Here is a 26,197-nt window from a genome sequence, read left to right on the forward strand (position 1 = left end):
ATGAAACCTTAAAAAAATGTTGGAGACGTTTTCAGAACCTGCCGTTTCACAAGTCTACGAGTAGCACTGTAAAATGTTATATCTAGTTTTACCATAGAGTTTAACACAGTATCACATAAAAACTTCGCGTTTTGTCCCTTCCTGCAAGCCATTGAAGGGTGGAGGGACACGTGACCTGAATTGCGATAACGTCCAGGAACAAAACAAACCATCAAGCACTGACAGCTCCGCTAAAGCTTTATGACTGACTGCCAGCTGCTGTTTAAAAGACTAATATCACGTAATATAATTTAGGTGATTTATACTTATCCTCTTTTCACACCGGGGAGATTCTGAGATGATTTTGTTGTGTTTTGGAGAGCGAATCACCGTTGTTAGCAGGGGTTATGTGGGTTGATCCGCTCCTCCCTACAATCTTATGATGTAACCTTAGCTATATCGGTTTACTTTTTGCTTGAAATAGTAGTTTCTTTTGTGGAAATAACAACTCGTTTATTCACTGTTAAGAGCAGAACGAGAGTTAAAACTGCTGGATATGAACTGCTCTTAAATGTTTTGTTGCTGTCAGTAGACTTCAGTTGTTTACAAGCTGGAAGATCTTACCTCCATAAATATGTATATGGATATCTCTATATGTATACATATCTATGCTTACCGGAAGAATTTCAGCTGTGTTTACCTTTTTGGTTTTGTTTTCTGTTGCCATATGAATTTTATTGTTTTATGTGATAATTTACTCATCTATATGTTGTTACAAACCCATGTGACTTTCTTAAGTGAGACATCTATCTGTCTGTCTCTCTCTGTCTGTCTGTCTGTCTGTCTGTCTGTCTGTCTTGTCTGTCGTAAGTGATTGTAGTGCCAATAGAATGTTGTTACAAACCCATATGACATTCTTTCTTAAGTAAAATACAAAAAGGATGCTGCTGAATGTTGAGGAATGATAGTCTTCGTTACCTTTCACTTTCATTGCATCCTTTTTCCATATGAAAGTGAAAAATACCTAAGACTATTATTCTGCAAAGCACCTCATTTTGTGTTCTTTTGTTTTAGCATCTATCCTTTAAAGCTTCAAGACGTGTGTGTGTTCCAGGGTTCCATGTGGATCTAGAGAAGTGGAGTAATTTTATAACTTATAATGATACTTCTTTAGAGATGGAGGCTGTGAGACCCAAAAAGTCAAAGTCCAAATCCAGTAGGAAGCCACAGGTAAAACTTACCAATGTACTGTAAATCTTCATTAAAGATGCAAATTTCTCATAATCATGAATAAAGTTGTGTTTCATTAACAGGTCGAAAAGGAGAGACAGGCAGAGAGTGTTAGACAGCCTTCAGAACCTTCAACAGCAGTTAATGAGCCTGCGCCTGCTTCTGAGTTCACTGATGTCCCCCTTAGCCTTTCTCATGTACCTCAAGCTCCTGATCCGAAAACACACACCACTCAAACTTCACTAGAGCATAATGACAAAGCTGAAAAGGATCAAGACCAAGTCCTCTTGTCAGATACAACTGAAATAGTGAAGGAACCATATTGCAATGAAGAGCATAAAATGCCATCACAAGACACGGCACCTCTGGTGGACCAAGCTTTGGCACCAGTTCAGTCCTTTCAAAGTGATCCCAAAACTCTTAGTGCTAAAATTGAGCCAATTTGTGTCCCTTCTATATATCCATCCATCCCAGCTTCCTGCTCTGTGCCTCAGCTTTCAGAGGACTCGTACTCTATTACCTATGGACTGTTAGATGCATCATGTATGACAGTGGCTTCTGAGGGGCAAGTAGCTCCAGCTGTTCTGTCTCTGGCTAACCAGGTGTCCTCACCGCCCAGCTTGGTCCCTGTGGAGGTCGCTGACGTGGAGACACCCAGCGAGAGGCTTTACCCAGAGCTGCCCAGGACCTGCCAGTCTGTGAAGCCCTTCACTAGCGAGCAGCTACGTACATGGGAGCCCGGGTCCTGGTTGGAAAACGTGGAGATTCATGAAGTGGATTTCCAGAGTCTGGCCCACCAAGAAGGACATGAGCTGTACGAGCTGCTGCTGAGCTACTGGAGGTGCCGCAAGCAGCTGACGCAGGCCCAGACCGAACTGCAGGCTGCTAATTCAGACTGCAAAAATGTGCAGAATCGCCTGTGGAGCTTCAAGGATGAAAGGATTTCATTGCAGGTTTGTCATTCCTGTGTGTATCTGTCTATCTGTCTTTCTGTTCTTTTTTATCTGTTGGGCTTTGTCTCCTATGCCTTTTTATGTGGGCTTTTATCTGTCTTTTATCTGTTTCCCTTGCTTTCTATTTGTCAATCTGTCTTCGTATCATAATATCTATTTTATTTCTATCTATCTATCAATCTATCTATGGACTATATATACATCTTTTGTTTTACATATCTTATTCAGGACAGTATTAAATAAACAATAACGTGTTTTGTATTGATCCCTCTTATTTTGTTAAAAGAATTAACATTGTGCAGATTTTGAAAGGGGGATGTAAACTTTTGACTACCGCTGTAGTTCTAATAAAACCTGTGAACTGTAGAAGTGTCTAGACAGTATTTAAAAAAAAATGTATTTTTTTAAACTTTGCTTCTTCAGTAGTTGAAACAATATTAATTTCTTTGAAATTGATTAGAAACTGGTGAATAATGCATAACCCGGATCAGCTGTTATGTTTTGTTTGTTTGTGTGTGCTGACTTTTAGTAGCGTGATCTCTAGTCTATTAAAGTTTTATAGTATGTCCTTGTCAAAACTGTAAACCCAGCTGTTACACCATGTCTTTACCATAAAAATGCATTGCATTGGTCTATTTTATTCATCACAAATACACCTTTTTGTTTTACAGGGTGTATGTGCGGACCAGACCAAGGTGTCTGGCTACCACTGCTACCAGCAGGTGACAATGAACGAGGCAGCATTAACTGAGCTGAAGCATCTGTTTTCTGCAAAAGCAGAAATTCTCCATCAGACAGTGGCCCTGCACTCATACACCTCCATCTTGTCCCGACTACAAGTGGAGTCTTATCTCTACCGCTTGCTCAGCAGTAACCCCACCACCAAGAGTGTGGCTGTGCAAGATACAAGCTCAGGCAAGTTCAAACTGACGAGTCTAACCAATTATTTATGTTTTGCGTACAGTCTAGTTTACACTGTTGCTAATGAGTACAATGACTGTCAGAAATACTTTCATATATTACACTGGTTGTTTGGTCTGACAAAACACTAAACTCTGTCAAATGTAAAAAAAAAATAATTTAAATAATGAAACAAATAAAATTCAGTACTCACTGGATTTAGATTGTTCTGTGTTTGTGTATACAGAAGCCACTTTTATCCAAAGACTGGACCAAAACTGACAACTGTATTACATTTGTGTTATTTATTCTGGTCACACTGATAGTTAAAAATGGATAGGATTACTGCTAAAGGTAATTCTGTTGTGTAATTTTGAATGTCATGCTGTCTATTGATTTTGGTGTGGTTTGTTTTGTATTGAATTTCTCAGTGAGTCCAAAGTCTCAGCCCTCTTCTTTGCAACCGCTAAAGGAGAGCATCAGTGTGCTGTTCATCTTCACCCGACGGATCCTTGATGATTCTCAGTTTCAGGCTGACATACATCTCTGGCTTCAGAGGCTGGTAAAGACCCCCAATAACCAGCTAATGCATAGAGAAATTGCAATTTTAAAGATAACGTGAGATCAAAATATATAAGAAAATATGAACTAATTATTTTATATATAAAAATAGAAAACCGCTATTTTAAAATGTATTAATATTTTCCCAATAGTAGAAGTTTTTTTACTGTATTTTCGATTAAATGAATAAACACCGCCTTAGTTAAAGGTGCTTTATGTAGGATTGACACCCAGTGGTTGAACTAGGTATTGCAGTCCAAATTCAGAATTTTGGAGAGGGTTTTTTTTCATCCAGTCCTTCCTCCTCAGACTTGACACACACACACAGTTTGCCCGATTTTCCCCTCTTACTCCTTTTGCTTGCCAGCTTCCATGAATGAATGAAATGCACTGTGTTTCCCAGCCAACTCGCAACCCGGGGTGGCGAAATACAATTGGGTAAACTGAGAGTGGCTGGGTTTCACAAACCAAAACAGAGAGGGACATTCCGGCCCAGAACGCACATTTTCAAAGGATAATAATCTAATATAGCATTGTTTTTCAGATAAACAAATATATTAACTTTGCATGTTTCTTAAATATCTGCAAACACATTCTTCTATTTTTATGCTTTAGATATTGTAAATATTCTATTGTGATGTTAATTTATTTAATGCAAGCTAAGTTTGCAATATTAATACATTATTATAGAGATAAAAGGATCTAGTTTAAAAGATCTGCTTTCCCTCCATCCAGGTGTCTGTGCTGCATCAGGTCGGTTCTACAGGAGATCATCTGTTCGTCCTGAATCACCTGCTCTGCTGCCCGGCAGGTGTGGGGAAATGGGCTGTGCCATTCCTACAGGTACTGAAGCAGTGCCTGAAAATCTGTCTCGCATGAGCTGAAACAATAGTAAATGTTAACAGGGAAATTTAAAAATGTATGTTTAAAAAAATCTCAGATATCTGCTTGTCTTATAATAGTCACTGAATCAGCTTTCCTTCCATAGATCAAAGTATTGGATAACCCGTCTGGAGTGTATCATTTCATGCAGGCCCTGGCTATCCTCATGTCTCCGGCGAGGTAAAGATTAGCTTTACTGGAAACTGAGCTCATGATTGATTGATTATTTTCTGTATAGTTGTTTACATGATCAGAATTGACTCTCACTTTATTTTAAAGTTATTGCTTGGATTTATACCGGTTATAACTAAAAGCATGAACTGGAGACAATGGCATTTTGGCTTTCATTCCATATGGAGATGTGTGTGTGACATGCAGGCATCGTGCAGACTTCCTGGGACACATGAAGCCCAGTGAAGCAAAGGGCAACAACAGTCTTACAGGGCCTGCATCTGGTAACTGGACTCTAGTGGATGAGGGGGGAGAGGAGGTGAGGGGTATTCAGAAGAAATAATGAAAATGAAAAACAGAAGCTTTTTTTAAAAAAAAAAAACGAATTCTAATGGCCGCAGACCTCAATGCACGAATCAGTTATATTTTTGTGTAAACTTCTGATTAAACTTCCCAGCCTGCTGTTTTGAGGCATTGTTATCTTTTAGGTTTGACTTGTGACTTCAGCAGACTGAAAGTGTCAGTATTTTGTGTCCAACAAAACCTTTGTTGTTGTTGTTATGATTGTACGCCATAGTCCCATGTGAATGCGTACTGTAACACTCTTGTGAACTTTCTCAGGATGAAGACCCAGAAACGAGCTGGATGCTGCTGTCTGAAGATGATCTGGTTTCTCTGTTCTCTCAGTTTCCCTTCGATGAGCTGTTCAAACACTTACTGGGAATCTGCTCTAAAGGTGAGACTGTCATTATGGCTGCTAAATGAGCTGAGACAGCCATACAATGTTCAGTGTACATCTGGTTCTCCTTATTTACTGTTCAGTAGATTGTATAGTATTCACCTGTTATTAAAGGGATAGTTCCCCCAGAAAGGCAAGTTCTGTCATCAATTACTCACCCTTGTGTGACATTTTCAGTAGAATGCAAATGATGAAAGGCTGAAAAATGTACTGGTCATTTCTGTCTGTAAAAGAAAGTGAATAGGCATCCTAAATGGAAAAAAAAGCTTAAAAAGCCATATACCCTAAACCTTTAGAACAGTTATTTGTACAGGTATATTAAAGTTGACATTTTATACTGTTTCTAATGAGTTGACTTGTTAAATGTCACTCTTACTAATAGGTGACTATCAGCCTCAAGCCACCACCAGTCAAAAGATGATGAAGATATTTGCATTTGCTTCTTCACTGGTCGAACTGCTCGCTGTCGGTTTGCAGACTTACAACAGAGCACGTTATCGCCAATTTGTGAAAAGAATTGGTCACATGATCAGGTTTGTGAGCTTATTAAGCTTATTAATTTAAGAATTTTTCATACTATAAAATATCCAACTTAAGAAATCCTGACAAACTACGGATGTATTTTTTTTCTTACATCATTAGAAGCATTTCGGTAGGTTTTAAGCCATATTTAACTGACCAATAATTTAGACCTTTGAGTGTGTTTTCTCACCTTGTTCTAGGATGACGCTCTGTTATGTGAGTGACCACTGGGCGCAGTACATCAGCCTGACGAGTGTGAGCAGAACCACAATGCAGGAACAGTCTTTTTCAATGGAGAAGCTGCAGGTGGAGTTTGACCATCTCTTCCTGAGAGCAGTGCTTCATGTGCTCAAGGCCAAGAGGTATAGAGGCATTCCAAACCTGGGCCCTAACTATAAGTGAACTTGCTCCAGACATTAAAGGGAAACTCCTACCCAAAATGAAAAATTTTTCATTAATGACTTGCCTCCATGTCGCTCCAAACCCATAAAAGCTTTGTTCGTCTTTGGAACACAGTTTAAGATATTTTGGATGAAAACCGGGAGGCTTGTGACTGTCCCATTGACTGCCAAGTAAAATACACTGTCAAGGTCTGGTAAAGTACGAAAGACATCATCAGAATAGTCCAAAAGCTTTTATGGGTTTGGAATGACATGAGGGTTAGTGATCAATGACTACATTTTCATTTTGGGGTGGAGTATCCCTTTAAGCTTTGGTGCCTACAAAGGAGAAGTAGGTTCACATCTGGCCTAAATTGTGCCTTGATTCCATTACTTCATCTCTCGCCATATTAATTTGTTTGCTGTCAATAAAAGATTGACCTTACTATACACCTCTCTTTCTGAAGCTGTGTCTGTTTAACTAACTCTTTATTGATTCACAGACTGGGCATATGGCTGTTCATGTCTGAGATGCCGTATGGCACATTATCCAGCTCCATGCTGTGGAAGATCTTCTACATTATGCAGTGTGCAGAGATGGACGGTCTGGAGAAGCTAAGCTGTAGCCTGAGTGATGAGGACTGTATCCAGGGGCTCAGAGGTGAGACACCAAGCACATCTAATGCAGGTTAACACAAAAAGAATAGTTTAGAGCGCTGGTTCTCAACCTTGCTGACTTTATGTATTCCCAGAACCGAGTCATCAGGAGAAGTTTCAGTGCTGGCTGTCAGAGATCAACAGCTCCGATGGAATCTGCCTGTTGACAGCATTTGCACATATGGCCCAGCCCAGACGTACCGACGTAGACCCTAAATTTGTCGAGAACATAGTGCTTGAGATTTACGAGGTGACTTGACCTTTATGATGAATCTGTCATCTAATCATAACATAATCCAGGCATTTTAAGTGCAGTAAATGTTTGATTACTCTTTCCTTAAAGGTGTCCTATGTTAGTATCACCACCCGTGAAATCTTTTCTAAAGTTGGGCGTGAGTTGCTTGCTGCTATAGCGACTGCCCACCCTCACATCATCTCTGTGCTGTTGGAGAGACTGAGAAAGACCATAGAGAAAGTGGGCATGGTGAGCGAACTATTATTTTCAATCATAAAATAATTAATATATTGACTTCTAAAGCCGCTTTTTTTGTATTGTCTGTTTAACTCATCTGCCACAAAAATGTCTTTGAATGATCTGGGGGTTTTCCAGACAAATACTGTTACCTTCTGTTATTTACCCTAATTATAATTCTCTCTCCAGGTATCACTGTACCTTTTCAAGGAGTTGCCCCTGCACTTGTGGATGCCAGCTCGAGCTGAGGTGGGGTTGATCCGGGATTGGCTGTTAAACTTCAGCCTCACTGCTGTGGAGAACAGATTAGCCTGCATCATACTAGAGGGCCTCAACTGGGGATTTCAGCCTGTGAGTCTCAGTTATCAATATGAAAAGATAAGCGCTGGTTTATTATCTAGTACTTTTGTGCTAAATCGTGATATTCTCTGTCGAGTCATTGATAGGCCTGATACAAACGTATTCTTTGTGTGGTTAATCTGACTATTTAATTGGCTTTTTTTTTTAAGTGTTGTATATAAGACGTACAACTTTTTCTCTCACCAACAGAATGGTTGCCTCATTTTACCAGCATCTTTGCACAGTGAAGTCGCACTTTTGGTGATTGAGGCATATCAAAAATTTCTCACAGACAAACCATATGGTGGAATCCTCTCAGAAGGCATCAAGCAGGTATAATTCACATAGTGACATTGATTGTCATCAGCATTAATAAGGCTGTGTGTGTGTGTGTGTGTGTGTGTGTGTGTGTGTGTGTTGGGGTTAATGCAGAATTAAAGCTAATACAGACTATATTAATCTATGTAAAAGGCCTAGTTTCACCCCCATTCATCAGCAGAAATAATTGCCAAAAGTTTGATCAGCCCCTTAATATTCAACAAGTTTCCTCAAAGAAAGAACATTTTCTTCTTAGTGCCATTTGTAAAGTTATCAGCTGACATTTTCTGCGTGATAACTCTCTGCAGGTGTCTTACCTGGCTAACGTGGTGCGGCTCGGCCAGACTCCAGAGTCCTCTTTTAACCAGTGGGCCTGGGATCTGGTTCTTAGGTTAAAGCTCCATGTCAATGAAATAAGTCCTCAGGATGCCTGGTGCCCTCTTCCTTCCTCCAGCGCTCCCAGTGTGCCTGAGATCACAGACTCTCCCACCATGCACCCAGTGTTTAAAGCAGTCAAAGCAGATATCCCCATCGGCTGTTTCCTGGCTATTGACATAACCACCATCGGGCACAGGTTTGGAATCAATACACTCTTTTGATTCTAATAGATGAAGCACACTGACCACAGACTGACTGATTCATCAGCAGTGATGCTCCAAACTGGATGAAAATCCAAATTTAGTGACATGAATTCATTTTCAATGTTTTGCATTTGACAGTTTGGAGAAGTTCTGCAGTGATGGAATATCTCTTCTGAAGACTCTGGTTCAGTCCCGTCATCTCAAAGCTGTAGTGCACATACTGGAAAACATTCTTCCTCTGGTTTACCCCTGCCAGTTCTACCTGCTCAAAAATGAACAGTTAAGAACATTTATTTTTATATTGTCATATATTTATCACTTTTTGTTAGATATTACATCATCCTTGAAATGTTTTCTTTCTTTATTTATTAACAGAATAAATAATGATTAACTATGTTGTTGTAGGTATGTAAGCAATACTAATGCTCTTCTCCAAATGTTAATCAGGTTTCTGAGCTGTGTCCAGCTCTTCTTGCAGCAGGATAGTGGGACACAAGGTGTGGCGCAGCAGGTCACACAGAAGGTGACCCAGCATCTGATTGGCACCTCTACATGTGAGAACATCAAACTCCTCAACAGTGTGATCCAGGTGGGATTTTAAAATGTGTTAAATGTGTTAAATTGAGATTTAAAGCTGAATAAACAAGCTTTCCATTGATGCATGGTTTGTTAAGCTAGGACGGTATGACCGAGTTACAGCTACTTGAAAATCTGGAATCTGAGGGTGTAAAAAAATCAGAATTTTTAAATATTTAGAAAATCGCATTTAAAGTTACAAATTAAGTTCTTAGCAATGCATATTACTAATCAAAATTTTTAGTTTTTATATATTTATGGTAGGAAATTTACAAAATATCTTCATGGAACATGATCTTTAGTTAATATCCTAATGATTTTTGGAAAAAAATGAAAATCTGTAATTTTGACCCAAACAATGTATTTTTGGCTATTGCTAGAAATATACCTGTGTTGGGTAGGATTGGTTTTTGCTCCAGGGTCACATATATATACTGGGCATTTGATACAGAATATGCTAATATGCATTTTACAATTTTTTACAGAAAGTTCCAAAGAACAGCATTTGTAAAAAAAAAAAAAAAAAAGTGTTTTTTAACATCATAAATGGTCACTTTTGATCAATTTATCCTTGCTGAACATTTTTTAAATGTAAAAAATAAATCGTTCTTCATACGTGTATACATAAAATAATAATAAATACATTTAAATACAAAACCTTTAAACTAAAACCTGAACTGAAGAAAAATGGTAAGGTTTTTAAGATGATGGAACGATCTTCCTGTCCTTCAGGCTCATATTCTGGAGAGCTCCAGGCCCGGGCGTGTTGGTGCAGTGGCTGTTCTTGAGTTCTGGCTGCAGGTTTTGACCGAACAGAACCTCTGGTATCGAGACAAAGCTGTTCTCTTCCTTCTGGACCACCTGTGCCGCGCTGCATTTCTTCACCAACAAGAGGAATGTCTCCAGAAAATTCTCTACCAACAACATAAGGTTTTCTTACTCTTGGATTTGTTACTTCTTTTAAACAATGGCTTAAAGTGAACTACTTAGAAATGTTTTTATGTGTTTTTGGATTTGCCTTTTAGAGTGCTTTAGGTTTCCATGGAGACAAAGGTTTGCTGTCATCTCTTATGGGATGGATAGTGGCAGGAAATATCACTCCATCCTTCATTGAGGGCAGTTCTCTCACAGGAGAGGTATGTGATAGTTATTGTTTAAACAGCTCATCTAGATCTGATTACTTTCGGTCATAATTTCCCTCTCTGTGTCTTATTTTGTCTCAAGGTGTGGTTTGCTTGGTTGGTCCTCAACATGGAGACAATGTTCGAGGAAGACTCTCAGTTGCGACGCTGTGTGGAGCATGAGCTCCTCTCCAACCCTGCGTTCACACCGGATCAGGCTCTGAAGGTACACTTCATTCTGAATGTACTCAGTACAATTATCATGTGCCGTCACATCAAAGAGAACATTTTGAACACACCTGAAATTATCAGGGAATGTAAAATATATATAAAGATTTATATATAAGATTTAAAGGCTGATATGTTATAATTTTATTTTTAAAAATGGTCAAAACTTTATTTGATTATGTAGTTCATGTCACTAGATAACATGTTATGAATATTTTAGATTTTTTTCATGTTTCACTGTTTATGCAAACAAGACGTGCATAGTGATGCTATATTTATTTCTTGGCTTTTGTCACAAAACTTGATATAATTATTTCAGAGTGTGTATCAGTACTTTGTTAATATTTCCAGCACATTTTAACAACGCTGTGTATAACAGTTTGGACTGATACATATTTAAGAGATTTAAGTACTGTATAACTTTGGTAGCTCACAAAACTTAGCTCCTGAATTAAATGAGATTAGAGGCTATTTATTTTGTCTTATTGGTGATATTTTGAATTAAGTAATTTTAAAGATTACAAAAAATATTAATGTATCCATTAATCATGAAAAGATAATAGAAAATAATTGGTTCAAAGGTTTGGGTACCTGTACATGTTTTCATACATTTCTAGTACAATAAATGTACCTGATTTTTTCTTTTTGTTTTTCTTGGGTTTGTCAGAAAGCCCAGGTGCGTCTTAAGCTTGAGGTCGTCCCGTCCCTACAGAGACTGATGATGTATCGCTGGGCTCAACAAGCTTTAGCTACCCCTGCAGATCATCCACTCCTGCCTTTGGTGTGGCAGAAATTTTTCCAGCTTTACCTCCGTCAACCTGGACCAGAGTTTGGGTGCGTTAAACAAAAGCATTCAGTTTTATTTGGCTTGTTATTGTGGTTTTATCTGGCTTAAAAAAAGAGATTTACAAACCTTTTAGATATATTATCATGCTATTTCAATTCACTAAAATGCAGTTGTTACATAATGCTTTCTGTATTCAAAGTACATTTTGTACGTGCTATATTCCAGTGAAAATGTTCACCCTGTTCCTCTTTCCTCTTTTTTTCTCTCGCCCCCTCATTTCCCTTTTTGTACTCCTTTCTTATTGATGCTTTCGCTCATTTCATGTTTCACCAGATTTACTCTAAGCTTTATGTAGCAGTGCTGATGACTCACAAGATGTTCCAGCTCTTTGACTTACACAACTTCTATGTTCTGTTCTCTGATGTGTTCAACATTATGTCAGATGCATTTCATGTCCTGTGTTTGTCAGTATATTATTATTTTTGCATCCGCACAATGTCAGTTTTTATTACATGGCTCTGAGATACTTTATTTTTTGGATAATGCTGTGTTTCAGGGTCCTGATGACCCACTCAAGGTTGATTTTGCAGTAATGACTACATTAATGTTTATTTTGCCCTGTATATTGCGTACAGTATAATATTTGTGAACTGTATGAGCGGGACCGCAGTTAGTTTGATCATGTGTATTTCTAAACCCTTGTGTCTGATTTGTTTATTTGTATTTTTATTTCACACCATCAGGCTGGAGGTGAAAGGTTGTATTGGAAGGCGTTACTTCCATAGTGCGGCCCATGTATCCTTGTTAAAGATCCTGAGACAGCGGCTTGTTGAAGTGTCTGACTTCCACCATGCTGCAAGCAAGGCTTTGAAAGTGCCCTGCTCAAGCGGTGAATCCGGTGAAGGTCTACTCACCCCAGGGACGCCCATCACCCGGTACATGACCTCTCCTGAGCTGCACACTGAGCTCGTGCGGTAATGTTCAGAGTTTTGTTCTCCTAACGTCTATTATTCTGTTGACTATTGCATACAATTGAGAATTAAGCATCTGAAAGAACTTTCATTGTTATTGTTTTAAAGATGTGTGTACTTGCGTTCTTAATTTGCATTATGCTCACGTTCAACACAAAATACAATGTGATGTTTTTTGGTTAATTTGTAACAGAAAACATTAACTCTTGTTGTTCAGGCTCTTCACTGTGTTTGCTTTGTGGTTGGATGATGAAAACCTTCAGAAGCAAGAAATTTACTTGCCTTCTTTGCCGAAGCAGTATGACACCCACCGCCTAGCCAAAATCATGCAGCGCCAGCAGGTGAGTCCAGCATTCTTTCTCATCTTTTTAGCTTTAAGAGGTCTGCGACATCAACAGATTTAGTGGATTGTTTTGAATGAAATTTGATTTTAAAAAATCCCTTACAATTTAAAAAAAAATGTCAAGCTGTCTATTTAGCAGATCTATATGTTAAAAAGTTTGGGGTTGGTAAGATTTTTTAAAATGTTTTTGAAAGTAATTTCATATTCTCACCAATGATGCGTTTGATCAAAAATAGCGTAATATTGTAAATTATTATTATTATTTAATAACTGTAACCCTTTAATGTAGTTTAATCCGGTAAAGGCAGAGTTGAATGTTTTACAACCACTTCTTCAGTTTTCAGTGTCCCATGATTCTTCATTCAAGTATGCTTCATTTAAATATAAATCTATAGTATAATTTGAATATGCTGATTTGGAGCTCAACAAACATTTCTTATTATTATCAGTGTGTCAAACAGTTGCTTAATGTTTTTGTGGAAACATGATACAATTTTCCAGAATCGAAAGTTCAAAAGAATTTTGAAATATCAATCTTTTGCAACAATGAAGATGTCTTTATTTTCATATGAAATACAAGTATTCATTTCTTAAAAAAAAATATAAATACTGACTTCAAACATTTGTACTTTTAAACAGTAGTATTATTGTTTATATATATATATATATTTTACACATTCTTCCCTTTTACATTTGGAAAATATTCTGCCACAACAGATATGGTGGAGAAAGTTGTTAAAATGTAACGGACCGTATTTAATCAGATATAAGAGCTAGAAGGGTTACTTTATTATTTAAACCCTTAGCAATGTATGGAAAAATGCATCAAAATATTTTCTGACAAAAGTCATGTATATGGATAAGCATTTGTTAAAAATGATGGTAATTATTTGATTTTTTGTTCAGATGCATATTTTCAAACGAAACTGATGATGTCTTTGGCACAAAAAATTATCAGTTATGAATTGATGCCATGTCTGTGTGTCGCTTCATCTTTAGGAGGTGTGGATGGAGCATGTGGACATTGAGAGAGTCCAGCATGAGCTGCAGGAAGTGCTCAGTCTGTGGTCAAAGGTCAAGAGTGAACCTGCACTCTCCCAGAACACCAGCTCTTCCATCTTCACTGACTTCATCAATCCTCTGGCTGGTACTGAGCCCACGGTCCACTGATAATCATACCCTGATGTCGGGATTCTCTACATTTATAACAGTTAGAATATAAAAACAGGATTGCTCTTTTTTTATTAAAAGACACATTTATTAAAAGCTCGCTTGACTTTCTAAATCATAGCATTTATGTAAAAAATAAAACCCTTTTGAGCATGTTCAAATTATAGTTTTATATATTAAAAAAAGACTTTACTTTTTACTCTAAATAATATTCCTAATCTATTTATTTACAGCAAGGGAGCGTATTCTCACTCATCTGAGAAAGCATGATGCCCCGCAGGGGGCGCTGTTACTTGTGCCTATGAAGGCTCCAGTGCCTGATATTCCCACTGAGAGTCTGTCTGATGAGAAAATCTCCACGGCCTTAATTCAGGAAGACCTTGCTAAGCTCCAGCATCAAGCCAAGTATGTCTTGTAGTAAGCATGTATTGATTGTTAAACTGATGTCAGAACTCGCTTACAGCCCATAAGTGCATGTTAAAGGGGGGGTGAAATGCTCATTTTCACTCAATATCCTGTTAATCTTGAGTACCTATAGAGTAGTACTGCATCCTTCATAACTCCAAAAAGTCTTTATTTTTATTATATTCATAAGAGAAAGATAGTCTGTACCGATTTTTCCCGGAAAAACATGAGTGGCTGGAGGCGTGGACGTGTGGGCGGAGCTAAAGAATCACGAGCGCCAGTAGGCTTTTGTTGAGAGCATGTGGAAACTGTGACATTACCGTGAGGGAAAAACCATCATCCAAAACAAACCATGGCTAACAGTCAGATTCAGCGTATATTTATGATCCAGAGGCTGAAACTGAATGAGAGCAGCAGCAGCAACGACTCGCTCCGAGCGGGGCTCGAACCCGGGTCTCGGCATGGGAGGGGACGCACTAACAAGAAGGCAGAGATATTTGAAGCAGTTTTACTCACCGCCTGCGGTTCCAACACACGATCATGGCCCTTTTTCGTTGGGATTGCATCATCCTTAAGAAATAAACGATACGCAAATCCGTCGTCAAACTGGGCCTTGTTTGTAAAACAAGCATCTTCGAAATGCAGGGAACAAACTCCGTTGATGCTCTGTAAAAATAAACTCCATCCACTGGTCCCTTAATGCTGTTTCTCTTAAGGTAATCTGTGTAGGGTTGTCTTGCCCTGGCAACTAAAAATACACTTCTTTTGTGACATTTCACGACGCTCTCGCTCTGATCAGTGAATGTCTGTTGTGCTCTCAGTGCTCTGCTATACGGGAGCGCGCGCTCTTCCGGCAGAAGTGCGTCAGGACCCATATAAGGAAATTCCGCTCCATCTAACGTCACACAGAGCCATACTAGAAAAAAACTTTCCGAAACTTGTGACAAACCGGAAGGAGTATTTTTGGAACAGAAATATTCCTTCAAACGTACAACTTAATTTTTGAAACTTTGTCCATGTTTAGCATGGGAATCCAACTCTTTAACAGTGTAAAAAACTCAGTATGCATGAAATAGCATTTCACCCCCCCTTTAAGTAAGTTTTCTGTGGCAATAAATAACTGATGCCTCTAAAAAAAAAAAACTCTGTGATGAGCTTTAGTGCTGTATTGGCATCTCCGTATGTGCTAAATGATGTTGTAAATCACAACTGTGTCCTCTTCTCAGATTGGCAACGGTCCGGGAAACACAGCAGGTCGCTCTAGACAATGAACTGCTGGAGGTGTTGCCGCAGCTCTACATAAACCGAGAAGACCAACTCTCAATGCAGTTAGAGTGCCGTGGCAAAGGTGGACAGCCCTGCCAGGGTCCCGCACATGTCACTGTAAAGGTGAATATCTGCCTGGCGCTTCATTAAAAATTAAGTTAATCTGATAAGGTCTATTGTTTGGTCTCTGCGCAAACCTATGATTGCTGCTCTTGTTATTTGTCCAATACGTGCATGAATCGGTGGGTGGTGCTAAACAGGCGCAGCCATTGAGCTTTTTCTGCGGAGGTGGTGTTTAGCCACACTATTACATCATAAAGTGTCACATCCCACAAGCTGTCGTTTTGGCAGACTTGCTTCAATATAAGCTGCGTTTAACCTAACGAGAAAGTTTTGAGTTATGAAACTCACAGAATGTTTTTATGGCACAGTGTCCTCTTATACATAAAAAGATAGAGGGAATTTAGATTTCTCAGTTCATGACCCCTTTAATAATATAAAAAACTTTGGCAACCCCTTTAGAAAATCCTTCATTTTTATGAGTTCTCTCTCTTTCTCCCTCATTGTGTGCTGCAGTACTCAAGACTGCACAAACTGGATCCGGTGCAGAATCAGATCCAATGCCTGAAGAGTGATATTAAACAGCTACAGGCTGATGGAATCAAAGCTCCTCCTCAAAGTCTGGCTGAGGCGGCCGTGCACACAGAGAACTTCATCACGTCAGTACCCAGCTCAAATCAATTTCTAAACGGTCTATATTTGTGTCGCTAAATGTGCGCATCATGTTTTCTTGTTTAGGGCCTTGGTTAATGCTTACAAACTAAATAGTTCCCCTGGCATACTGAAGGTGGGCATCACTGCTTTCTATCAGATTGTGGCATTTGTGTGTGAGGATACGCAGAGACATCCACCAACCCGGCAATTTTTCACATCCTGTATAGAGATCCTCGGTCAGGTATGGTTTTCAACCCAGTGAACTCAACCCACTAATTTCAAAATGCAATGATGTTTTCTCAGAATTTATTTGCATTTAAATTGACTTTTTTTATGTCTGTGGTTTTATATACACAACTCTCAATTCTTAATTGTTAAAATGATATAAAGTGTATCTTTGACTGTAGGTCTTCATCCGGGATGTCCGATCAGAATGTAAACAAATGCTGAAGACCATCCTGCTCAACAGACACCTGTGTAACCTTCTCTCCCCCTACTTCACCCCAAACGCCTCTCCTGCAGAGCTGGTCTCTCTGTACCAGGAAGTGGTCAACACCCTCCACATAGACAGCGGTGATGTCATATTCATGCTCCTCACAAAAGTAATTCGCCTTCATTGAATAATGCTATAAATGTTTTTCATACAGGCTGATATTAAAGCATTATGTGTTAAAAAGAATTAGCTTTTTCCTTGAGGAAAAGGATGAACTGTTTTGTTCATAATCATGTGAAGCAGTGCTGTCATATCTTATTAGCATATTGCCATATCAAAATCCTCAGAGAAGTTTTATAAAAAATAAAAAAAATGTGCAGAATAGCGGGAACAAAAACAATCTGCACTCTCCAACCACCTCACGCTGGATCCTTCACATGGCCCTCTGAGACTTTGATTGCTCTACTTTTTGCTTTTGAATGTGTAGCTCATGTTTGCCACATTTTTAATAAATAATCTGCTCTGTTTCTAGTTTGACTTGACTCAGTGGCTGTCGGTGACGCAGCCTCAGTTCTCTGAGCGTAGCCGATTGATGGAAATAATCCATCAGGCTCTGTGCACCTGTGGGCTGGAACCTGAGCCAGAAGTCCTCATGGCCTTCAACATCTTCTCCAAGCATTGGACAGAACTGCTGCTTTATCAGTTTCCAGACCACTACAGTGACTTCCTTCGTCTGCTCATGCAGAGTATGTCTTTTCTTCTCTCTGACCTAAACTCATCTATTGTGAGGTTTTGTTTTCAGATTTGATTGGTTCCATGTCAAATTGTCATAATGAAAACCTCATGTAATCACCTCAGAATAATTGTTCATTTATTTTCATTAACTAACAAACCTAAGATTTTGGTCACAATCTTTGTTTTTAAAAAGACATATCTAGGTATTAATATTAGATACTTTGTCCGATGTCTGCCTTTATAAAAGTATAGTGTCTAAAACAGTCCAGATCTGCTTTTGTAGATTTGACTATATGTGGATTTGATATAGTAATTTTTAATGCTTTTATGCATCCTTCTTTTGCCCTGTTGTGGTAGTTTAGCATGACGTTTTTTAATCAATGTTTAATGTTAAATGTAAATTCCAAAAACTACATATGAATGGTTTGCCATAAGTTCAAATGGACTCGGGAATTATTGTCAAAAAGCTATTTGTGCTTAGAAAAATGTATTCTGTTCACTTTCCTGCAGGCTCTTCTGAGCAGCTTCTCAGTCCAGACTGTTGGAGAACATCACTAAGAGTGCTGGGCTGTTCTCTTCATCCCATGATGAAGACAAACAAGACCCACTCCATCCTGCTCTCCCCTCAACAGGCAATGCAAAACACTTATTTATTTGACATGCTCTAATTAGTTTTAAATACTTCAAACCAGATAATTAAAACTGCACTTTGTTTTTACTAGGTGGATGAAACTATTGAATGGCTCTCAAAGTACTTCCTGAAGCTCCGTCTGTCTAACGGGGACTTCAGGAGCTTTGGTCTCCTCTCAAAATGGGGGCCCTACATTGAGGAAGTCAAGAAGTTTTGGGAAGATTTGATTACCTACTTCATTGATCTGGAACTAAACAACTGCAGCAAAGAACCAGTAGGAAGTCCAAGACTGGTCAAAGGTACAAAATTGTATTTCTCTGTTATGTGAAGCAACCAAATACTTGTAGTCCAGACAAAAGTTTGGGGTCAGTAAGATGTTCAGTAAAAATTTACCAGTTTCCACAATTGCTTTACTATAACTGCAATAAATTACAATTGTATTCAGATATAAATTATTTTAAAACAATATTACTGTTTTACTTTATTAAACATAGACTCCAAACTTTTGAACAGTAGAGTGTATATAACTGCATAGTGACTATTTGTATAATTAAATGAATTAATGTGAAATTCTCCTTGATATAGCTCTTGGGAGCCTGCATGCAAAGATGGCCAAACTGTTTGAACCGTGGATTCTGGTCCTTGACACTGACAACACTAGGTATGCTTTGATGTGGCTCAGCAGTTTGGTTGTTTTAACACTGATGACAAAGATGATGAGTAATGAATCTCTTGTGTATGTCACAGTCATCCTCGCTGTTCTCCATGGCTTGAATCAGATGCCGCAGCTGCAGCGAGTTTAGTGAGCTTATATGCACGCTTAACGGAGACTATGCATGAGAAATTCAAAGGTAAACATCCTTGGAGAACAGGACAACACACGAATGTCATGATTCATTTAACCATTTGTTTCAGTTGTTTAAATTCATATTCAGTTCAAAATCCATTTTGATCAGTATTTAATTTTGAATCCATAATGTTTTTGGCGCAGATCGCTTGTTGCCAGGACAAAGAGGAGCTCTGTGGTTTCATCTCTTGCATTACTGTGAGACCTGCACCTCTCCCAAGATGCCAGAGTACCTGCTTTACACCTACCACACCGAGTACAGCCGTTTGCCATGGAAGGACCTGTATCCAGATCAGACACTAATGAACCAGTTTTTCAATGTGAGAGATTGACAGAACTCCTAAATCACATATATTACCTGTGCCTGGTTGAGGATCTCTAGAATGTTTCACATTTTTCAGACCTATATACCCCACCATCCAGACATTTGGGGACAGTAAAATAACTGTAAAATGTAATTTATTCCTGTGATGACAAAACTGAATGTTCTGCAGCCATTACTCCAGTCTTCAGTGTCACGTGATCTTTTAGAAATCATTCCAATATGCTGATTTGGTGCTAAAAAACACATACATACATGCATACATACATTATTATCATTCATTTTAAACATCTGTACTGCTTAATATTTTTGTGGAAACAGTTGAGATATATTTTCATGATTATTTTATGAATAGAAAGCTCAGAAGAACAGCATTTATTTGAAATAGACATTTTGTAACATAAGTCTTACTGTCACTTTTTTTTTTAATCTTACCGACTCCAAACTTTTGAACAGTTGCAATGCATACATATATTTAATCACTTCCAAGGTAGTCTGACAGATAATCTGGTGAAGGTGGTGGGTTTTAATCCTTCTGTCTTGCTTGTACTTTCTATAAGAAAATACTGAGACTTTAATAAATGGTTGTCAGTAAATTGATTGAATTTTGTATTGTTCAGGTGGAGCGGGGAAGCCCAAAGAGTTGTTTCCTGTTTATGGGAGAGCTGCTGTGTGAGGTGAACTGGGTCAGTGTACTGAGCGACTCTCTCAGCCCCCAGCTGAGCCCCTCAGCTCAGACGATGGTGGTCTCTGTCCTCTATCTGATGGTATTTCTGGCCAAAGAGGATCTCAGCAAACCTGTGAGTGTTCCCCTATTTCCCCTAACCATCTTCAAGGGCTTGTTAGAAGTGAATTAACTCTGATTTACATCTACAGGAGTCTTCTGTTCTCAGTCTCCTGGATCAATCAGCTTCTCTGCCTTGGCACCTAGTCGATTCTCCTTCTTATCAAAATGTTACACGCTATGTCAGCACACATTACCCAGCATCCCTTGTTGTCAGTCATGATACTACTTTACAACACGTCATCAAATTGCTTCGAATGGCTGCTGGATTTGGGACGACCACACAAATGTTACATCACAAGGTTTGATGACACATTGTCGTCAAATACTGTAAATTATTGTAAATTACTGTAAACTACATTTTTACAGCATTGTGATTTGTATCTGTTGTGTGATTTGTGACTGTTAGGACATGACTTTAAAGTGTCAAGCCTTCCTTCACTTAATGGTGCAGTTCCTGGCTTCTCTGGATCAAAATGGGAACATCAGTCTGGCATCTCTGGAGACAGAAATGGAGAAATTACTGGAGTTCATTGTCATTTTCAACCCTCCTGGTGAGGAGAACGTTTCATTTATCTTTCATATTCATTTTCTTGTCATGTCTCTCAGTAGGCCCTTCAAGATTATTGCATAACATTAATTTTTAGTTCTGTTTACCACTTGATTTTATTAGAACAAAAAAAGTGTTATGTTTCAGTAGCACTTCAGTAGGCTATGTTCACACTGCACACAGTTCCGGTTTGTTTTTTAGATTCAATCTTTCAGATTAAAAGAATCCATCAATGATTTTATAATACACTCAGCACTTTTTTTGACTTTATAAGAATAAAAAAGATTGCTGGTATTTCAGCATGTAATCCTTTTATTTGGATACACGGCAAACAAATTTCAAGAATTGAGTTGTTTGCTCTTTGGTGGATTCTTTCATAGAGCAGCTTGTGCAGTCATTTCTGAATTGAATGCAGGAGAAGTAACATGTGTATTTACTATCCATTCTCCACCTGAATCTGATTTTAATTGGTTTTCAGTAGGAACATCTTAAAGGATTAGTTCACACAAAAATTAAAATTCTGTAATTAATTACTTACCTTCATGACGTTCCAAACCTGCGAGATCTTTGTTCATCTTCAGTCCACAAATTAAGATATTTTTGATGTAATCCAAGAGGTTTCTGACCCTGCATAGATAGCAACACAACTACTACATTCAATGCCCAGAAAGGTATATTCCATGTGTCATCAGTGAATATCAGCTTTATTCAACAATTTCTTCTCTTCTGTGTCAGTCTTCCACGACATGCTTTCACAAGAGTACCACTAAAGGTAGACCCACAGATGTCACATGGACTATTTTAATGATGTCCTTACTAAGTTTCTGGGCCTTCAACATATCACTTGTGTTGCTGTCTATGCAAGGTCATAAAGCTCTCAGATTTCATCAAATATGTAAATTTGTGTTCGGAACGACTGGTTTGGAATGTCAAGAGGGTGAGTAATTAATGACATTTTTGTGTGACCAATCTCTTTAACACAAAACAAAACTGGCAGTAACAGTATCTCTCTTTATGTTTGGATGATCTTAAAGCTGCAGTAGGGAACTTTTGATGCTCTAGCGGTTAATAAACAGAACTGCTTGCGTCTTGCGGAAGAACATCGTAGCCGGAACTACTTCTCTGTTTATGTCTATGAAGAATCACAAAGGTACTGGGTTACTCCGCCGCGGTACCCCCGAAGCAATCTAAAATAGTCCGAATATAAACACTTATTATAGGTGCACCCTAGTTATTCAGGACAAGCTAAAAACACGGTTTGGAAAATGGATTCGTGGTGTACTTGCTTATTATATACATTTTTCTACATTTTGAACACAAACAAAGTTACGGACCGCAGCTCTGATTGGTTATTTTTTACCGGGAGCGATGGAGTTTCTGCAAATGGCAATAGGACCACTGGGAGGAGCCAGAGGAGCTTGATTTTTTTCACAGATTATCTGTCTCATATTCTACTGTCAGGACATAATGACAGGTTTAATAAATATGTAAAAAATCTTTTTTTACAAAAGTTCCCTACAGCACCTTTAATGCACCTCATTCTCCCGTTCAGAGACAGACCCCCAGCAGCGGCACATGGCCACCTGCAGTCTGTTTGCAGAGATGCTGACTCTGCTGAATGAAGCTGGCATGTCTACAGCGGAGGGACTCGGGACTAAACTCCACTCCTGGGTGGAGAAGCGAGCTCGGGGTCCTTTGGTTCTCCCCCTGCTAACCGCTGCGTGCAGATGCCTGGCCTCAGTGCGTCATATGACACGAACCACTGAAGCCTGTATTCTCTCCTACTTCACTGATGGTAATAATAGCTCATACTTGTTCTGGGCTTAGTCACAGATTTTAAACGGTCTGTCTGCGTAAGCCTTTAGGAATTATTCCTCTCATTAATCAAATTGTAAGGACCATAAAAGCATACATCTGGGCTCAATCCAAACATTTGCATGGAGCCATTATAGAGTACAGTGAGTTTTAGTATCTTATAAATCGGTCCACAACTTCTAATAATATGTTGTGTGCTTCTTTCAGGTGGATGTGCTGATCAATACTCTGGTTGGGGGCCCATCCTTGTCTCTCTTCAGGTTCCTGAACTGACTGTTGAGGACTTCATTCAGGAAAGCCTGAACCTGGGCAGTTATCTCACCCTGTACGTCTACATCCTCCAGAGGCTGAACCTGGAGCAAACCCTCCTGAATGAGAAGAAGACCTTAGTGCTGCTCGGCACATGGATCAGCCAGGTCTTCCCTAGGTAACATACACTTTATCACACATATACTCTGCCATTCAAAAGTTTGGGATCAGTTTGATTTTTAATGGAGTTTCTTATGCTTATTTGATCAAAAATACAGAAAAAAAAATAATATTGTGAGATATTATGTAAATTTGTAATACTTTAAATATAATTAATTTCTGAATTTTCAGCGTCATTATTCCAATCTTCAGTGTCACTTGATCCTTCAGAAATCATTATGCTGATTTATTATCAGCGCTGGAAACAGTTGTGCTGCTTCATATTTATTTTTTTTTTTTTTTGGAAACTGTGATTCTTTTTTTTCTTGATTCTTTTATCAATAAAAAGTTAGAAAGAGCAACATTTATTAAAAGTCTTTACCCTCATTCATTTAACACATCCTTGCTGACTAAAAGTATCCATTATTTTTTTTTTAATTAAGAAAAATATTTACTGACTCAACTCTTGAACAGTAGTATGTAAGATTTCCATTTTGAATAAATGCTGTGTATTTATTTATTTTATATTCATAAACATATCCTGAAAAAAGTATCACAGGTTCCAAAAAACATGAAGCAGCACAACTGTTTCCAGCACTGATAATAAATCAGCATATCTGAATGATTTCTGAAGGATCACGTGACACTGAAGACTTGGAGTACTGATGCTGAAAATTCAGCTTTGCATCACAGGAATAAATTATATTTTAAAGTATATAAAAATAGAAACTGTTGTTTTAAATTGCAATTGTAAATATATTTCACAAAATAACAGGGTTTTTTTTTCTGTATTTTTGATCAAATAAATACAGCCTTGATGAGTAGAAAAACTTTGGTATAAAATAAAATTCTTATGGATCCCAAACTTTTGAAAGATAGTGTAAATGCTGGAGGACGCACAAAGAAACCCAGACTGGAAGTAGTGTAGGATTGCAGAGTTAGTAAATAACATTGCTTTTATTTTTAGAGCTCATTGTCTGAGTATTTGTGGCCTCTCTTCCTGCAGTGGTCCAGCTGATGAGGCAAAGTTGTTTTTGTGGTGGCATAAATTCTTGGAGCTTCTGCAGATCCAGGTGGATCAAGAGGACACCTGCGCACTTGATTCCCTGATTCTCACCTTAATGGCATTCCAGAACCATCTAGCCCAGCTCAGTGAGGAAAGACTGAACTCGGGCATCTTGGGAGCCATTGGCCTTGGGAGGAAATCCCCACTTTCCAACAGGTGAGAGAAGATGTTTTGCTGTCCAGATCAGAAGTGAAAGGGGCATGAAAGATAAATCATGGGAATTGCACGCCTCACAATTTCTGTTTTTCCTGTGTTTCAGATTTCGGGTTGTGGCGCGAAGCATGTCTACATTTTTGCTGGTCCAGGTGCCCTCAGAGAATCAGCTGCATCTTCTTCCAGACACAGAGCTGCAGCTCTCTGCTAAAGCCCAACAGGTACAAATTTCTTTTCTTTTTTTAAAGGTGAATTTAAAAAAAATTAAATTTTGATAAAATAGCTGGTTAGATCTGGATATGTTTTAGATATTTGATGACAATTTGCTATAGTACAAACAAATTTCTAGTAAATCTTGAATGACTGCTCTCTTTTTTCAGGCCTTATTGGTACTGGAGCAAATGGCGAGTAATAAGCAGTATTCAGAGCTGGATGTGTCTGTGAACCAGGCCATTCAGTTCATCAAGTACCCAGGTCATGTCCTGCGTGACAGCAACAGTCTTCTGACCCTGCTAGTCAATGCACTCTACACTGACCTTAATTACCTAGACATCATCCGTTAGCTATAACCTGTTCTCCACTCAAAACCTCCTGGAGAACAGACCTAACTCCGGGTGAGATGAAGGTGTTTTCTGGGAAAGGACATGCATTCAATCATGGGTTTAGACACTGAAGCAGTGGTTATGTTTTAAACTCTGCACAAGGTTATAAAGCACGTCCGGTTACACTCAATTTCTTTTTTCTCACAATAATATCACAGTTTCCCCTCTTTTGTCTTAAAATTTATCCTTTAAATTATCCAAATTCTTCTGCGTTTCAGACAAACAATTCCACACAGTTCACTGTCTCTTTACAATATTATATTCATTTACCGGTAAATAATTTATTTTAGAGTGGTGAGGATTTTATGATACATGTATGAGGATGTTTTAGACCTCCCATGTTGCGGGGAGTTTGGGTGATACCTGATGATAATTCAGTCGCAGTGTAAATATACCTCAAAGCATGGTTTTGATTGATTTGCACAACAAATATTCTGGTAAATTTACAAAAATCTTTTAGATTTTAGTTTCATTTTCCCAACAATAGATGTTTTTGTAATGTGCTTTTTACAAAGTACATTCTTTAGGAGCTCATGCAATTAAACCGACAATGGCTGGACATCTACATTTCAATGTGAAGAAGTGGATTTTTTTAGAGACTAATATTTTTCTCACTACGTTTATTATTTGTATTGAGGACAGCAATGACAAAACAAGATGAATGGCTCCAGCATGTGATCTGCCTGACAAGTGCACTTAGTTTATTTCTTTTATTTTCTTCTTTTTTTCTTATTTACAGAAATGCTCCCTTAAGTAATGTTCACAGTTGACATCACACATCCCTTTCCTCTTTTTAAATCTTTCTGTTGCTCCACAGCAAGATGGATGGTATTATATTATATAGGCATATGAAATTGAATGAATGTGCTTGCTGCTGTATTTACTTAGATGCTTAGAGCTAATTTCAGAACTAATATTATTTTGAATGAGAGAAAATCTATTTTTGTGCTGCACTATTGCCAGCATGGTATGTCTATATTTGGTTGTAGTTTTATTGAGTTGAGATTATAGGTCAGCCCTTCTGGGGATTCACTGCATGCTTTTATAATAGTCATTTTCTATACTTCCTCATACCACAGCATTCACTGGTTTCCAGAATACTGCAGCATAAACTGGTTTCCATAATACTGCAGCATAAACTGGTTTCCAGAATACTGCAGCATAAACTGGTTTCCATGATACTGCAGCATAAACTGGTTTCCAGAATACTGCAGCATAAACTGGTTTCCATGATACTGCAGCATAAACATGTTGTGCATTGAATTTTAATGATATTTAAAACTGTTAAGATCCTCCCCAAGCAGTAATAATCAAATCCCAAAATAAAATTATGATGTGCATTTTGTCGTGCTGTTGAAAAAACACTGAACCAATGAAATAACCTGGACATTTATATTAATGAACAGTGGATAGTGTCTAAAACAGGACTTGCCTTAAGTTGTTTTCAATGTAATATTTGTTTCCTCTTGTGCCATAATCGATCTTCTGTCATCAGTTGCAAAATACAGTGTCAAATGATATGTAGTTGTGTACATGAAAATGTAAATGATAATCAAAGTCAATAATACCTGAATTCAAAGGAAAAA

At 38.3% G+C, this 26,197-nt stretch overlaps 1 protein-coding gene across 2 annotated transcripts; it reads left to right on the forward strand.

The window, feature by feature from the left end:
* Positions 1 to 161: 161 nt before the first annotated feature.
* Positions 162 to 26,197, forward strand: LOC127958427 (ectopic P granules protein 5 homolog). 2 transcript variants are annotated; one of them, XM_052557285.1, is made up of 45 exons: positions 162 to 294; positions 1,054 to 1,209; positions 1,293 to 2,162; positions 2,834 to 3,081; positions 3,498 to 3,624; positions 4,359 to 4,466; positions 4,612 to 4,685; positions 4,884 to 4,995; positions 5,298 to 5,412; positions 5,798 to 5,948; positions 6,138 to 6,299; positions 6,821 to 6,978; positions 7,070 to 7,224; positions 7,318 to 7,458; positions 7,636 to 7,797; positions 7,996 to 8,118; positions 8,412 to 8,677; positions 8,823 to 8,963; positions 9,132 to 9,273; positions 9,993 to 10,190; positions 10,286 to 10,396; positions 10,485 to 10,607; positions 11,277 to 11,443; positions 12,140 to 12,370; positions 12,585 to 12,708; positions 13,710 to 13,857; positions 14,114 to 14,285; positions 15,512 to 15,674; positions 16,128 to 16,270; positions 16,350 to 16,506; positions 16,673 to 16,867; positions 17,231 to 17,444; positions 17,944 to 18,065; positions 18,156 to 18,363; positions 18,650 to 18,725; positions 18,812 to 18,915; positions 19,056 to 19,231; positions 19,854 to 20,033; positions 20,110 to 20,319; positions 20,427 to 20,571; positions 22,120 to 22,362; positions 22,590 to 22,809; positions 23,797 to 24,012; positions 24,116 to 24,230; positions 24,390 to 26,197. In XM_052557285.1, exons 2-45 carry the CDS (start codon positions 1,156 to 1,158, stop codon positions 24,570 to 24,572), a joined length of 7,653 nt encoding a protein of 2,550 aa, XP_052413245.1. In that variant the 5' UTR covers positions 162 to 294; positions 1,054 to 1,155; the 3' UTR covers positions 24,573 to 26,197. The 2 variants fall into 2 exon arrangements, with proteins under 2 accessions (XP_052413245.1, XP_052413246.1); XM_052557286.1 differs by having other exon boundaries at positions 175 to 294; positions 1,094 to 1,209.

The sequence above is a fragment of the Carassius gibelio genome, chromosome B5 (genome assembly GCF_023724105.1).
Source record: "Carassius gibelio isolate Cgi1373 ecotype wild population from Czech Republic chromosome B5, carGib1.2-hapl.c, whole genome shotgun sequence".
Taxonomy (NCBI): Eukaryota; Metazoa; Chordata; class Actinopteri; order Cypriniformes; family Cyprinidae; genus Carassius; species Carassius gibelio.